The 15,551-nt window shown below is 50.4% G+C and overlaps 1 protein-coding gene across 1 annotated transcript in view; it reads right to left on the reverse strand.

The window, feature by feature from the left end:
• The window catches only part of SYT12 (synaptotagmin 12), a 24,298-nt gene that overhangs the window by 4,390 nt on the left and 4,357 nt on the right, over positions 1-15,551 (reverse strand). Inside the window, exons 2-6 of the mRNA XM_006171306.2 lie at positions 13,424-13,474; positions 6,796-6,989; positions 6,294-6,686; positions 2,255-2,470; positions 803-923 (exon numbers count right to left, since the gene is read on the reverse strand). Of these exons, the coding sequence (XP_006171368.1) occupies positions 803-923; positions 2,255-2,470; positions 6,294-6,686; positions 6,796-6,989; positions 13,424-13,457 (958 nt within the window). The 5' untranslated portion in view covers positions 13,458-13,474. The remainder of the gene's footprint in view (positions 1-802; positions 924-2,254; positions 2,471-6,293; positions 6,687-6,795; positions 6,990-13,423; positions 13,475-15,551) is intronic.

The raw sequence follows: 15,551 nt of genomic DNA on the forward strand, positions 1-15,551 counted from the left end.
AGAGCCTGACTCAATGGCGTGCAGCTCTGAAATAACAAGCTGCCGTCTGGCCATCACCTGTCACCCACCGGGTGTCCTTGTTCCGCCTGCCTGGACCCGGGGTTCCTCCAGACTTGCAGATCTCCTCTGTCTTCAGAGAGCAGCTGCTTCCGTTGCTCACTGCTTTCGGAGGGGCTGGAGGCTCCTTACAGACCTGGGCAATAGGTCCTGCCTGAAGCCTACCCCCTGGTTCCTGCTTAGAGTCTGGAACACTGCTCTGCCTCTGTGGCGCTGCTCACATCTCTAGCGTGAATCCCAGTTCTGAGAAGTAGGTGCCCATCTTGGTTCATGCCCATTGCTCCCAGCCCTGAGTATTGCTCCTGTTCTTAGACCCCCATTACTCTGCCTCTCATTGCCCTGGCCCCCCGTCACGCTGCCCCCATCCCTCTGTACCCCCATTGCCCTGCTCCCTACATCACTGCACTACCGTTGTCCTGGCCCCTCATTAGTGGGCCCCCTACGTCACTCTGCCCTACCATTTCCCTGGCCCCCACATCACTTTTCCCATCTCCTTGCCCCCATTGCCCTGTCCCCTCCACTCCCTGCCCCTGCCATCACTCTGCCTTCACAGGGCTCCCTGCCATTCTCCAGGATTCTCATGTCTCCCAGCCAGATTAATCTCCTACTGTGACTGGCTCCTGGGCTTTGCTGCAGCTGTGAGAGACCCTGGCACTCTGCCCTGCAGTGCTGATAACTCCCCATGCCCGCAGTCACTTCCACTGGGCCACACGGGGGAGCTAGGCAGCCAGCCAGCAGGCATTACCCGCTGTGGTCTTGTCGTTGGTCCAGATGAGATTCTTGGCCTTCACCACAACCACGGTTAGGCGCTCAGCCGTAGGGAGGTAGCTGAGGGAGAGCAGGATCTCCCCCACAGCGTCGGCGACCTGCAGGACAGGTGGGTGACTCAGAAGGCTTGTCCCTCCAGGACTTGAGGGTCCAGGGAAAGGCCTCGACTGCTAGGGAAAGGCAGAAGCTTTCTCTTCTATAGAGAAGGGGCTCCATTTACCAGGGTACCAGGCTGGCAAGATGAGAAAGGGACACATCTGCACTCCCCACAACTCAACTTCATGGAGAATGCACCTCCTTTCTCAGGGTGTGGGGCCTACCTTGGAAGGAGAGCCAGAGGTTGCTCAAATGTAGCAATCAAATGCAATTCTGTCTCCTCATTCCAGACTAAGAAAAACTTCTATGATAATAGTGCATAGAGATTCAAGTGGAATGGAAAGAGCTCATTTGCTTAAAAAACAATTCTGTTCCCTGAGTACTCCTACACGTACAAAGGTAAATTTCAGCTTGGCCTCTGTCTGAAATAATCCACTTTAGGGCCAGAGCATGCTTCTGTAACAGAAGCTCTGAAGATTTGAAGGTTAAGGGCACTATAGATAGGCTATAAACAGTGGTCAAGATGTTTTTTATTTTTGTATAAATTATTTTATTTATTATTGTAATTAGATCTTCACAATGAAAGTTGTCTTCACTGTTTTGTTAATGTGAAATAAAATTGTAGTTATGTCAAAATGTTTTTGTCTTGGGACCAGCAGTTAGCGTAATGGCTATGTTGCTGAACTCCCACATAGTCTACCGCAGTTTGCATCCTGGACCCGGTGGCTTAAAACTCACGCCGGGCACATGTGCGTGCGTGCCCAAGATCCTGAGAGGAGAAAGGAGGAGAAGGGATTGCGGTGTGGCCATGCCCTCTGGGGGGTGATTTCTCGCTTTCTGTCTCTCTGTCTCTGTCTGTCTGTCTGGCGAGCGCACACACCCTATAGCAAAAACCTCTCCAAAAAAAAAAAAAAAGTTTTTGTCTTGCTTACAGCAAGCAGTTTCCATGAAAGCAGCTCAGGACCCCTCTGCTCTCCTAATGATGCTCCCTTGAAAGTACATGTGTGTGGAGGACCAGTAGATCGCATAATGGTTATGTCACTGGACTCCCATCTAGTCAACTATGGTTCAAGTCCCAGACCCAGTAGCTTAAAACTCATGCCAGGTACATGTGTGTGCATGTCCAAGATCCCAAGAGGAGAATGGAGGAGAAGGGACTGTGGCATGACCATCCTCCCTGGGGGGTGATTTCTCACTTTCTGTCTCTCCAGCAAGTACATGCACCCTATAGCAAAGATCTCTCTCTTAAACAAACAAATAAACAAAATACAAAATACATATGTGTGTGCTCTCTTCAAGGGTGAAAAGGCTCACCACGTCAGGTCAGACTTACCTTGTTCTGGTCCTGTAAGTAGAGCCAGCCACTGAAGGGCTGCAGTGGGAGGTCAAGCACAGAAAGCTTCAGCTCCACCACCCCCGTGCTGACATTCCGTTCATCTTCATCAATGCCAAACACAGAAAACCGCAGACTCTTCTCCTCCAAGGCTGTGGGATCCAGGGGGATGGAGAACTTTTCATCGAAGAAGATAGAGTAGGCATTTCTCTGGATCTGCAGAGAGAACAGGCCATGGAGGGAGCTCCAGAGCTGGAGAGGTGGCAGCCAGGGGCCTGTATGGTCACTTCAGGGAGAAAGCACTGGGCAGGGAGTTCAGAGACCTGTGCTAGAGTCCTGGCTCTGCTGTCCCCACCCCTCAGTCCCAATCCTTCCTTTGGTGGCTCAGCCTTGAATGTCTAAAAGTCCCCTGTCTTCTTCTCAGGGGTGGCCAATCGAGTGGCCTGGCGTTTAGATTCCACAACTCAATTCCAACTAATGCTCATTCTCAGTGCCCATGGCTCTTAGTGGCTGGCCACAAACCGTTCGCCATGCTCTGGATGAGCTGGTCTCCATTTTCCTTGCATCTGGAGAATCTACCCCAGGGCAGGCATGCAGTGGATATGGGGTAATTGTGGGGCAAAGAGCCATCGAGCCTTAGTCCCCTGCAGATTCTAGCTCAGGATTATGAATGCTGGAGGGCGGAGGGATGGAGGGAGGGATGGAAGGAAGGGTGGAACTAGGTAGGGTAGACTGGGAAGACTCCAAGCTTAGTCCTGCCGGGTGGGCACCACTGGCCTCATCCCAGGAAGCTGTGGGCAGGCCCCTGGGAAAGCACACTTGCAAGCACTGCTCCCTCTTCCTTGGGGGCTGCCTTAGTCACTGGTTGGTATTTGAAGAGAGAAGTTCTCATCCCTGGCACCTTGCCTGATGATGAGGGCTGCCCAGCTGGGGGCAGCCACCCACTTGGTGGGATTGGCCAGGTTTTGATGCTAAGAAGCCTGCTTTCCTGGGAATAAATCCACCAGCACCTCCAGCTTCCCCGGACCACTCTCTTCTGTCCCTGCCTGTGCTCTGGGAAAGTGCTCCCTGGGAGTCACAATCCCCTGCTCCAGACTCTTCGAGGGCTTCTGGCCCCTGTGGATAAACCCACTCCCTAATCTCCTGACCTCAGCGTTCACGCTCTTCATGCTCTTCTCTCCTTCTTCTGGTCAAATAAGGTTCTTGGCTGTCCCCTGCCCGTAGGGACCATTCTCTGCTCATTGTACTTTGTGGACACAAGGGTAGGAGAGGATGGGAACCCTGGTGTCAAGTCCTAGATTTCCTGCAAACCCTGGGTTCAAGTCCTAAATCTACTTACTTCTGGGTCATCTTGGGCAAAGCACTTTCCTGAGCCTGTTTCCTTATCTGTGAGGTGCCCTAAAGTCTGTCCTGTCAGCCTCAGGGAGTTCATGAGGGAATCATGAATGTGTTGGCCTCTATAAACCCAGCTGTAAGCACTTGTCATGACTAATGACTGCCAACGTCCCTCCTCGAGGGCTGTTTGAACCCTGACTCTGCAGGTAGCCCAGGCCACAGGCAGTGTGGGGCAGGCTTGACAGGAGCCTGCCGTGGTCCTGAGAGGCTACCACTGAGCACTTACCAAGGCCTGGGCTCAGGACTTTATGTGTATTAACCTATCCCTTCTTAAGTCATTATGATACCCATTATGACAGGTGGGGAAACAGGGTCACAGAGTGCTTAAATGATTTGCTCAAGGTCACACTGCTAGAAAGTGGTAGGACTGGGACTTGAACCCAGCCAGTCAGGCTCCAGGGTCCTGCTCCTACCACCCAGTATACTACCTCTTGAAAGCTGGGTCACCCCTTCTTGGTATCCTACATATATAGGCTGGTGGTCAGTCCTAGGTCCTCCCAAGGTAATGGGAGTAGGCTGGCGTAGGAGAGAGTGTCCACCTCTGAGTCAGCCAACTTTCTTCTTCTTTTTTCCTTCTTTGTTTTAATTGCCAGAGGGCATGTGTGCTAGCCAGAGAGAGATTGAGAAACAGAGAGGGAGAGGGAGAAGGAGAAAGCACCCCCAATGGGGTGTGGTCATGCTGTAGTCCCTTCTCCTCCATTGTACCATCATTTTAGGACTTGAGACACACACACACACACACAAGCACACACGCCTGTGTGTATTTTTCAAGCTGCTGGGGCTGGGATTCAAACCATGTAGTCAGCCATGTGGGGCTCAGCTCTCTTAACCACTAGGCTATGAGCCAGTCCTGCCAGTCATTTTCTGTGTGTTAAAAGCGGCAAACCCAATTAGGTCTCCAAAGGCTCAGAAGGCACTTGGTCCGCACACTCTGGTCAGAGGTCATACATGTCAACCTTGCCCATCTCAGAGGACACCTCAGCATCTGACTGGCCCCCCAGGTCCCATTGCTGGGCAGCTGGGTGTGTCTACTATTGGCTTGGCTTCCTCTTGGACAGCAGAAAGTGTAGAGAGGGTGTTGGGTGCCCCCTGGCACCCCTCAGGATTTTTCTCTGTCCTTACCTACTCAGCTTTCAGCCCCAGGAGTTGACTTCTATAGGCTTCTTTGGCCCCTGGCTTCTGGAGGAATTAGTGACTAGGGGTCACCAGAAGGGAGCTCGAGGTCAGCGGGAGGTCGGGGCTTATTTCCTGACGTCTTTCTCTGTGTATTACTGTGGGCTGACTGTCCCTTTTTCACAGGGCACAGTTCCTATCATGGTAGCCCTCTCCACATGCTTCTCTGCTCTTGGGTCATTACTTCACCCTCCCCCCCCCATCCCTTCAGACTTGTGTGGAATGGCCCCTCCTGTTACCAGACACGGAACCACTCTACCCTGAGCTCTGCTCATTTCCTACCCTTCTCTAACCAGTCCTGTTCTTTTTTTTTTTTTAGGGAGAAAGATTTTTGCTGCTTTGTTATAGGGCATGTGTGCTCACTGGAGACAGAGAGAGACAAAGAGACAGAAAGTGAGAAATCACCCTGTAGGGGGGGATGGCCACACCGCAAACCCTTCTCCATTCTCCTCTCAGGATTTTGGGCATGCCCACACATGCACCCGGCATGAATTTTAAGCCACCAGGTCCAGGACTCAAGCCATGGTCGACCACGTGGAAGTCCAGCGACATAACCATTATGCCATCTGCTGGTCCCACAAGTCCTGTTCTTAAGTTCTCCTCCAGTTAGTCCTTTCCCACCAGGACACCATGGTGACATAGGGGCAGTATGAAAATGGACAGTTACCACCCTCTGTGTCATGTGGCACAGGGCTGAGACTGCGCACGAGGGCAGCCCTCAGGCGCTTCCCCAATCCACTTTTGTCCTCACTACGGTCTACACCTTCGGCTCTGAGATCAGCATCCAGATCTCTCTCTCATGCCTCTTAGACTCCTGCCTGGCCCAGCAGACCTGAGGAGGACTCTAGGGAGCCCAGGGCATACCCCTCCCCTTCCCCAGCTCTACTTACCCGAGAAATGCCCACGATCTGCTCGTCGGGCAGGAGGCTGACGCGCATGAAGCAGGACTCGAAGCTGGCTTCTTCCCGCTCCAGGAGGTCCTTGCCCTGCAGCACGGCCACGTGCAGGGTGTGGGACCTTCTCCATTCTCCTCTCAGGATTTTGGGCATGCCCACACATGCACCCGGCATGAATTTTAAGCCACCAGGTCCAGGACTCAAGCCATGGTCGACCACGTGGAAGTCCAGCGACATAACCATTATGCCATCTGCTGGTCCCACAAGTCCTGTTCTTAAGTTCTCCTCCAGTTAGTCCTTTCCCACCAGGACACCATGGTGACATAGGGGCAGTATGAAAATGGACAGTTACCACCCTCTGTGTCATGTGGCACAGGGCTGAGACTGCGCACGAGGGCAGCCCTCAGGCGCTTCCCCAATCCACTTTTGTCCTCACTACGGTCTACACCTTCGGCTCTGAGATCAGCATCCAGATCTCTCTCTCATGCCTCTTAGACTCCTGCCTGGCCCAGCAGACCTGAGGAGGACTCTAGGGAGCCCAGGGCATACCCCTCCCCTTCCCCAGCTCTACTTACCCGAGAAATGCCCACGATCTGCTCGTCGGGCAGGAGGCTGACGCGCATGAAGCAGGACTCGAAGCTGGCTTCTTCCCGCTCCAGGAGGTCCTTGCCCTGCAGCACGGCCACGTGCAGGGTGTGGGAGGCCCCGTCATAGTCCATGCTCACCTCCACCTGGCCCAGTGTGAAGTCTTGCCCAAAGGTGTTGCTCACAGAGGAGATGGAGTTCAGGGAGTCAGCCGACTGGGACTTCCGGAGAGTCCCATAGGGGGCTAGGTCTAGCTCCCGGCCCATCAGCTCCAGGGGCCCTAGCTCGCTGATGCTCTCAAAGGTGTCCTCGATGCTGAGGCTGCCTTTGCGACTGGGCGGTCCCCGTGTGCCAGGTCGCTGGGCATTCCAGGTGGGTGCTCTCTAGGGGTGAGAACAAGGGACATAGGAACATCGCATGGCCACATGCATAGTCTTTAGCAGATGTCCAAGAGATGCAGTAAGCTCTGCTCTGTGGGGACAGAAGCCTCACCTTCTGCCTGGCCTCTGTGTAGGTCTCTCCATACTTCTGCTGAAGGTACCTGTAGTCGTAATTTGGGAATGGGGAGGGACTGGGGAAGCTTCCAGATGTCCAGAGCTTCCACAGGCTCACAGCTGCTATTCCCAGCAGTGCCAGGGCTCCTGCAGCATAGACACCCACCTCCCAGCCAGGGGGGCTCTTGATGACTGCAAGACAAGAGAAGCCTCTCATTAGTGGGCCCAGGGGCCCCCTAGTGGTTACAGACCCACGCAGGGAGCAGGGAGCTGATTCAGCACAGACTTACTTATTCATTGAGGAAATATCTATGGAGTGCTGACTATGTGCCAGCCTTTATGCTAAGAGTTGAACAAGACAGACATTCTGTGATTTCTGCTTCCACCCCCCTTTCTACAAAACCGTACAGTTCTACCGGGGGAGACGCCTGACTGGAGCAGACGGAGAGCTGTGAGCATGGTTAGCTGCTCCCTAGGCTTGGAACAGATAGGGTTATTCTTGCCCCTTCAGTTCTCTGATCTCACAGACTTCATAAGATCTTTTGCCTCCACATAATCAGAGCAGCCTTGTGGAGTCTGGGGAAAGAAGAAGGAGATTTGGGGGAGAAAAAGAAATGACTTCATTTTTACTCTGTTTTTGCCTCAGATCTCATCTAAAACAATCCAATGTTCATCAAGTGCTACATAAAATGTAGCACATCTTTTTTTAAATTTTTTTTTTTGAGAGATTTTCACTGTAGGGCGCGTGCGCTCGCCAGACAGACAGAGAGAGACATAGAGACAGAAAGCGAGAAATCACCCCCCAGGGGGGATGGTCATGCCGCAATCCCTTCTCCTCCATTCTCCTCTCGGGATCTTGGGCACGCACGCACACGCGCCCGGCGTGAGTTTTTAAGCCACCGGGTCCGGGACACGAACCGCGGTCGACTATGTGGGAGTCCAGCGACATAGCCATTACGCTAACTGCTGGTTCCCCAAATGTAGCACATCTTTACAATGGAATGTTATTTGGCAACAAAGGGGAATGAAGTACCACATGGGTGAACCTTACAAACACGCTAAGTGGGGCCAGCCGGGGTGGTTAAGACAGCTGGATCTCGCATGGCTCACTGTGTGGTCTGAGTCCCAGACCTGGCAGCTTGAACGACTTGCCAGGTGTGTGTGTGCATGCATGCTCAAAATCCCAAGAAGAAAAGGGAGAAGAAGGGGTTGCAGAGTGGTCACTCCTCTGGGGGAGTGCTTTCTCACTTTCTCTGTCTCTCCCTGGGCAAGTGTATGTGCTTTATAGTAAAATTAAAACGGAAAAAAAAGAAAAAAAGGTAAGTGAAAGCAGCTACAAGGTGTATGACTCTATTTATAGGAAATGTCCAGAATAAGCAAATCTACAGTGACAGAAAGTAAACTAGTGATGTCAAGGGGTGGGAGACGTTTGGGGGAATATGAATTATTTTATGAGGTAAAGAAAATTTTCTAAAAATTGATTAGAAAATATTCTCTTTTTTGGAGGAGAGGTTTTTGCTATAGGGCATGTGCTCTCGCCAGAAAGACAGAGAGAGACAGAGACAGAAAGTGAGAAATCACCCCCCCAGGGAGGATGGCCATGCCATAATCCCTTCTCCTCCATTCTCCTCTCAGGATCTTGGGCATGCGTGCACACGTGCCCGGCGTGAGTTTAAGCCACCGGGTCCGGAACTCGAATTGCAGTCGACTACATAGGAGTCCAGTGACTACATAGGAGCCATTATGCCAACTGCTTGTCCCTAGAAAATATTCTAAAGGGGCGAGCAGGTGGTGTGGTGGTTAAAGGTGCTGGACTCCCATATAGCCAACTGAGGTTCGAGTCCCAGACGTGGCGGCTTGCTTTCTCACTTTCTCTCTCTCTCTCTCTCTCTCTCTCTCTCGCACACGCGCGCTATGTCCCTCTCTGATCAAATTAAAACAAACAAACAAATAAATAATGTTAAATAAAATAATTCTTTTTTTTTGAGAGGTTTTCGCTATAGGGCGCATGCGCTCGCCAGACAGACAGAGAGAGACATAGAGACAGAAAGCAAGAAATCACCCCCCAGGGGGGATGGTCACGCCACAATTCCTTCTCCTCCATTCTCCTCTCAGGATCTTGGGCACACACGCACACGTGCCCGGCATGAGTTTTTAAGTCACCGGCTCCGGGACGCAAACCGCGGTCGACTATGTGGGAGTCCAGCGACATAGCCATTATGCTAACTGCTGGTTCCTGTAAAATAATTCTTTTTTAAAAAAGAAAATATTCTAAAAATTGTGCCAATGGCTGTACAATAGACTAAGCCCCACCAAATGGTACTGTTTAGGTAGGTAAATTGTGTCATATGAGAACTTTGTTTCTCAACAGATCTTTTACCAAAAACAAATAAACACGCAGCTGAACTAAGAGGTGGCTTCAGACTATGCAGGGTTGGAGGTGAATCCAGCTGTTTAAATGCTTTTTCTTCACTGACGAGTAAGTAACTTTCTGTATCTGAGCTTCGCTGTCCCCAAACATAGTGACTAACTACTCCTTGACTGTGTTGGCGAGTCATAGCACAGTGATTGGCACGTAGTGGGACCATACATGTTGAAAGATCCTGTCTCCCTTGACTAGGAAACCTAGTCAGACAAAGGAAGCCAGTGAGAGATCACGGTTCATTTACAGCCAATCACCCTGTTGACAAACACAGTTCTCTGAACTATTTTCAGGATTGCCTCTATACCTAATTCAAATGGGGAAACTGAGGTACAAAAAGATGAAAGAACTCATCCAAGGTCACAGAGACAGTAAGGGGTGATGCTGGGATTCTAACTGACTACCAGACTCCAGAGCAAGCAGGGGTGACCACTGTCCAACCTGGTCTTGACCCACAGCAGTTCCCTAACAGCAAGGTGGAGAGAGGAGGACATGCAGAGCTGAAGATTTTTTTTTGGGGGGGGGAGGTTTTTGCTATAGGGTGCGTGCGTTCACCAGAAAGACAGAGAGAGACAGAGAGACAGAAAGCGAGAAATCATCCCCCTAGAGGGGGATGGCCACGCCGCAATCCCTTCTCCTTCATTCTCCTCTCAGGATCTTGTGCACACAACCATACACACACGCCCGGTGTGAGTTTAAGCCACCGGGTCTGGGACTTGAACCACGGTTGACTACATGAGAGTCCAGTGACATAGCCATTACGCTAACTGCTGGTCCCCAGAGGTGGAGATTTTTCATTTTTTTAAAGAGAGATTTTGGCTATAGGGTGCGTGTGCTCACTGGAGAGACTGAGAGACAGAAAGTGAGAAATCACCCCCCAGGGGGGATGAATACTCTGCAACCCCTTCTCCATTCTCCTCTCAGAATTTTGGGCACACACACATATGCACCTGGCGTGAGTTTTAAGCCTCCAGGTCTGGGACTCGAACTGTAGTCGACTACGTGGGAGTCCAGCGATGTAACCATTATGCCATCTGCTGGTCCCAGGGATGGAGATTTATCATCACACATGCACTGAGCACCTGCTATGTGCCAGCACCCTGTGGGCATGGGAAGCCAGTGCTGGGTCAGTCAGCCCCAGCCCCAGTCCCTGTCCTTAAGTAGATCACAGTTCAGGGGGTGGGGGAGAGTAGGTAAATTAATAGCCAAAACAAGGTACCAGGAATCCTGACAGGAGCAGCAAGAAGGCTTCCTGGAAGAGAGGCATGTAAGCTGAGACATGAAGAGGAGTGAGAAGTGTGCCAGGCCAAGGCACAGGGGTTGGGAGCTTAGGGCAGGAAGAACAGAAGAGGAATATTCCCCAGAATGAGTAGAGCACAGGGTGAAGAGAGTGAGACACTCGGGAAGAGAGTGGTTCCTCACTGGGGGAGGAGCCACACAGTGTGGTGGCCCCTCCAGTAGGGGGAGCCCTTAGCCAGAGTCCACATGACCATTCCTGAGGAACACTGTTGGCCTTCACTACTGATGCGTGCCAGCACCAAATGCCCTATGAGACCCTACTCCTGCTTCCTAGGCAAGAAAAACTGCAGCAGAGAGAGGCTCAGGGCACATCTGTTTCTCTGCTCAAGCTCATGGAGCTGAGGACTAGCAGAGACTGGGGGCAGGCTTCTTGACTCTCAGGCAGTGCACCCCACCTCTTGGGCTTCGGTTTCCTCATCCAGAAAACAGAGATGATGGCCCAATATCTCCCTTCCAGTGGTCCACCTTAGCAAATTTATTCTAAGGGGAAAATCCCAACAAGTTCTCTATCTGGTATGAGTCACCGAGGCTATATTTATAAACACAGAAATCTGGAAGCAGCCTAAAGTCCCACCTAGGTGCAGAGCGTGGTGGGAGTGGTGCTGTCTTAGGAAATGTGACTGGCTTTTGAGAATGACAATTGAGGTCATCGAGATAGCATTATGGCAATGTGGAGAAACACTTCCGGCATTAAGGGAGAAAAAAAAAAAATCAATCCCCAACAGGGTATGACTACACAAGTTTGATGTGTGAAAACCACACAATATGGAGAGGGGCTAGACAGACCAAGGACAGTCATAAAGAGCAGGTTTCACGGATGGAGGGGCCATGAGTAAACCCTTTTCCTGACTTCTACCATCGTGGATGGGATGTAATCTACCAGGAGTGGTGCTGTCTTAGGAAATGTGACTGGCTTTTGAGAATGACAATTGAGGTCATCGAGATAGCATTATGGCAATGTGGAGAAACACTTCCGGCATTAAGGGAGAAAAAAAAAAAAATCAATCCCCAACAGGGTATGACTACACAAGTTTGATGTGTGAAAACCACACAATATGGAGAGGGGCTAGACAGACCAAGGACAGTCATAAAGAGCAGGTTTCACGGATGGAGGGGCCATGAGTAAACCCTTTTCCTGACTTCTACCATCGTGGATGGGATGTAATCTACCAGGTAAAGAGAACCACAACGAAGAGTTCCACAGAGGGGCCCAAGCCCAGCCTTGAGAAGGCTCAGAATGTTCTGGAAGCTGGTGAACAGAGGATGGGATGGGCAAACACCTGGTGCACTAGAGAGTGAAATGCACTCCTGTCCCAGCCAGGTCACTGTGGGACTGGTTGGTAGCAAAGAGCTGGCCAGAGGGCAGGAACAGGTCTAAGTGGGTGATGAGCACGGCGAGGTGTCAAAGCTGTGCCAGGCTCCCCTGTGTGGAGCATCTAGAAGGCCAAAGGAATGAAACCCACGCTTCAGATGGCAGAAAAGGGACAGGGCTGAAGACACAAAAGGAAACACCCTAGGCAGGTGGTATGAAGTAACAATTCATATTTATCAATAAATATTGATGGGTTTAATCAAGTGCCAGCCTTGGGGCAATATGGGAAGAATTCTCAAGGGAAGTGAGGTCTAAGATAAGACCATAAATGAACAGGAGGTGGTGGAGGAATAATAATAGCTCCTCTTATAAAACACTGTTTACTATTGGCCAGGCCCTGTTCTCAGCACTTCGCATGTGTTAACCCCTAGAGTCCATGGAGCAATCCTGTGAGGTAGGTTCTAGTATTACCCCCATTTTACAGATGAGGAAGCTGAGGAGCACAGGAGAGATTCCCTACCAGACAGTCGACAGTCTTGCTTCAAATCTATGCTTATGACCAACCTCCACCCCAGACCCAAGGGCTTAGCCAGGCAAAAGCAGGGAAGAACTCCAGGCAAAGGAAACGATGCATGTAAGGTCCTGGAATTGATCCCTACTGTGTTGGGCGCATCACATACATCAGCTTACTGAATCTTCCCAACAGCCCTTGAGGCAGGCTTCAGTGTCCTCTGTTTATAGATGAGTAAGCAGAGGCTCAGAGGTGTTCCATCATTTGCCCAAGGCAAATGCCCTAGGACATTAGCCAAGATCTGGGAACCTACAGGTAAAAATGAGGACTCCTGGCTGAGGGTTGAGAAAGGTGGCTCTGATCCACCCTTCGGCTCAGCCCTGGGCTAGCTTGGGACTGTGTTAGAGAAGGAGAGGTAATATGGGGAGCCCTTGGAGTTGGGAGACCTGGGTTCATATCCTGACCCTGTTACCTACTCACTGCCCCTTGCCCTCTGTAAATGGGGAGAGGAACACAGGAGAAAAGAAGGGGCATCAATTTCAACCCTGAGATTGCCTGTCATCAATTGAAGAGGCTGCTGATTATACCTGAAGCCTTGCAGCCATCCCCAGTTTGAGTCTGTGAGCGCTTAGCTGTGTCTCCTGGGGCACAGGGTGGAAAGGTGGGGGCCACATTGCCATTACTGGCCTGGGTGATCTCAGAGTTTGATGTTCCTTGAATCTAACATTAACCTTCCTGGGTTTCCTCACTTGGCTACCTGGCAAGCTTCAGGAAAGCTCTAGGTAAGTGAATTTCATGTCACAGGCTCATTCTCAGGGAGCAGTGGGACAAGGGGATCCCCTCAAGTCAAATGGATGAAGTCACTTTGGCAGGAAGGAGCCAACGGAGTGGAAAGACAAGGAGACCTCAGACTGGATGAAGCTTGGTATCGCCAAGGCTGTGTGACCTTGCACAAGTTACTGACCACCTTTGCCAGTAAAGCAGAGCCAGTATTCATGTTCCCCTGATACCTCCCACCCCGGGTAGTCCCAGAAGGTCTGCTGCTGGTGTGATCCAAGGAGGGACTTGCCATGAGGACTCACCACTCAGATGATACTCTGCCACGTCCACCGCCATGGTGCCTGCTGCAGTGGCTGTAATGGAAAGAAAATGAGTTAGCAGAAAGGGCTGCAGAGGGTCACCAACTCCAACCCTGTGTCCTGGCTCCCTTAGTGTCCATATGTCTGTCATCCAGAGCTCACACTCAGCTCTGAGGAGCCTGGTCAAAAGTAAGTGTTTCTACAAATTGTATTTTAAAAAGTGGTATTTGGGACCGGCAGATGGTATAGCAGTTACATTGCTGGACTCCTACATGGCTAATGGCGATTCAAATCCCGGACCCAATGGCTTCAAAATCACGCTGTGTCCCCAAAGTCCCAGGAGAATAAAGGAGAAAGGATTGCAGCGTGGCTATCCCCCTGGGGGGTGATTTTTCACTCCCTCTCACTTTGTCTGCTCTCCCCCACCCCCAGTGCATGTGGCCTACGGCAAAAATCTCTCAAAAAAAGAAAAGGAAAAAAAAGAAAAGATGTTTAAGGCTTTTTTTTTTTTTTTTTTTTTTTGAGAGAGAGATTTTTGCTATAGGGCATATGGCTACATGTGCTTGCTGGAGATAGAAAGAGAGAAATCTCCTCCCAGGGGAGATGGCCACACTGCAATCTCTTCTCCACCATTCTCCTCTTAGGATTTTGGACACACATGCACACACACTGTTTTTCAAGCCGCGAGGTCCAGGACTTGAACTGTGATCGACCATGTGGGGGTCCAGCTGCTTAACCACCACATTGCCTGCTGGCCCCAAAGACTCTTTTTTAATATTCTAAGACTATCTTTCAGGGTTGTCAGATGAAACACACAGAAAGCCCAGTGACATTTGTATTTCAGGTAAGTTCTTTGTATAGGATATCCCAAATATTGCATGGGACATACACAATGGGGGAGGCGTGTCCTCAAAAATTCATAGAAAATATGTATGATGAAAAAACTATGTGTGGATTTCAAAACTTTTTGCACTAAAATAAACTTGTACCCTAATTCCATTTTCTACAAACTGTTTGAAGTCCCTTCATATTAAAAGATTATCTGTTGCTTATCTTCAGTGTCTCCGTGCACCCTGCATATGTATTTGCTAAATCTGCAGCCCTACCTCATTTCCATTGTAACCACAGCAGGCTGATGGGAAGCGACTCTCAGTTACTCATTAGAGCAGGCCCGTTAGTATGTTCACCAGTCTTTACTCGAATGTGCCTGTTTATATTAGAAAGGAAAGAAAAAAAAGGATCTGCTATCAGTCCTTTCCCCATTCGGGATGGCTTCTTTCCCATCTTACCCTCCATTCCAGGTTTTATGAACTGCTGAGTTTTAAGTTGTTCTCGAAGGTCTAGGAGGGCTGGCCCTGTCACCTAGTGTTAAGGAAACCAAATCCCACAGGGCTGACTGTGGTTCAAATCCCAGCCTCAGTGGTTTTGAAAACACCTGGTGTGACATGCTGAAAATCCTAACAGGATGGAGAAATGGAGGAGAAGGGATTGTGGCATGACCATGCCCCACTGTGGGGGAGGTGCTTTCTCTCTCTCTGTCTCTGGCAAGTGCAGGTGCCCTCTGGCAATTGAAAAGAAGAGAGAGAAGAGAAGAGAAAAGAGAAGAGAAGGAAAGGAAGAAGAGAAAGAAAAGAAAAGGAAACAGATCTGAGAGCCCATATAAGCCATTACCTGCGCCCAGATGACTGCTCATTGTTTTATTATTGTTGTTGCTAAGAGGTGAACCTCACAGGCATGTTCTAAGTGGGTGGGCACTGGCAAGCTTGCAGGCAGGTAAGGCAAAGTAAATGAGTGACACCAGAGTGAGGTCGGGACCGCAGAGTTGGCCTGGCCCCAGGGCAGCTACTTCTCAGTTCCAGCGAGGACGTCAACATGGTATTGCTGGACCTTCTGGCTCTTGAAAGAAAAGCCACCCTGAATTTTTAATGTGGAGTTTTCTGATTATTAGATGTTTCATAGAATCCACAAAAAATATAAACACCATTCAGGCATAGTGAAAAAGGCTCCTGAGGCGTGGCTTGTAATGTGTTGTCCCTTGAGGCATTCTGAAGACTCCCTTTGGCGAAGACTGGGGTCAAGTCACAAGGTGATGAGGAAACACTCAACATTTTCTGGAATCCAGAGGTTCCAC

Source organism: Tupaia chinensis, unplaced genomic scaffold, assembly GCF_000334495.1.
Source record: "Tupaia chinensis unplaced genomic scaffold, TupChi_1.0 Scaffold149501_1, whole genome shotgun sequence".
NCBI lineage: Eukaryota > Metazoa > Chordata > Mammalia > Scandentia > Tupaiidae > Tupaia > Tupaia belangeri.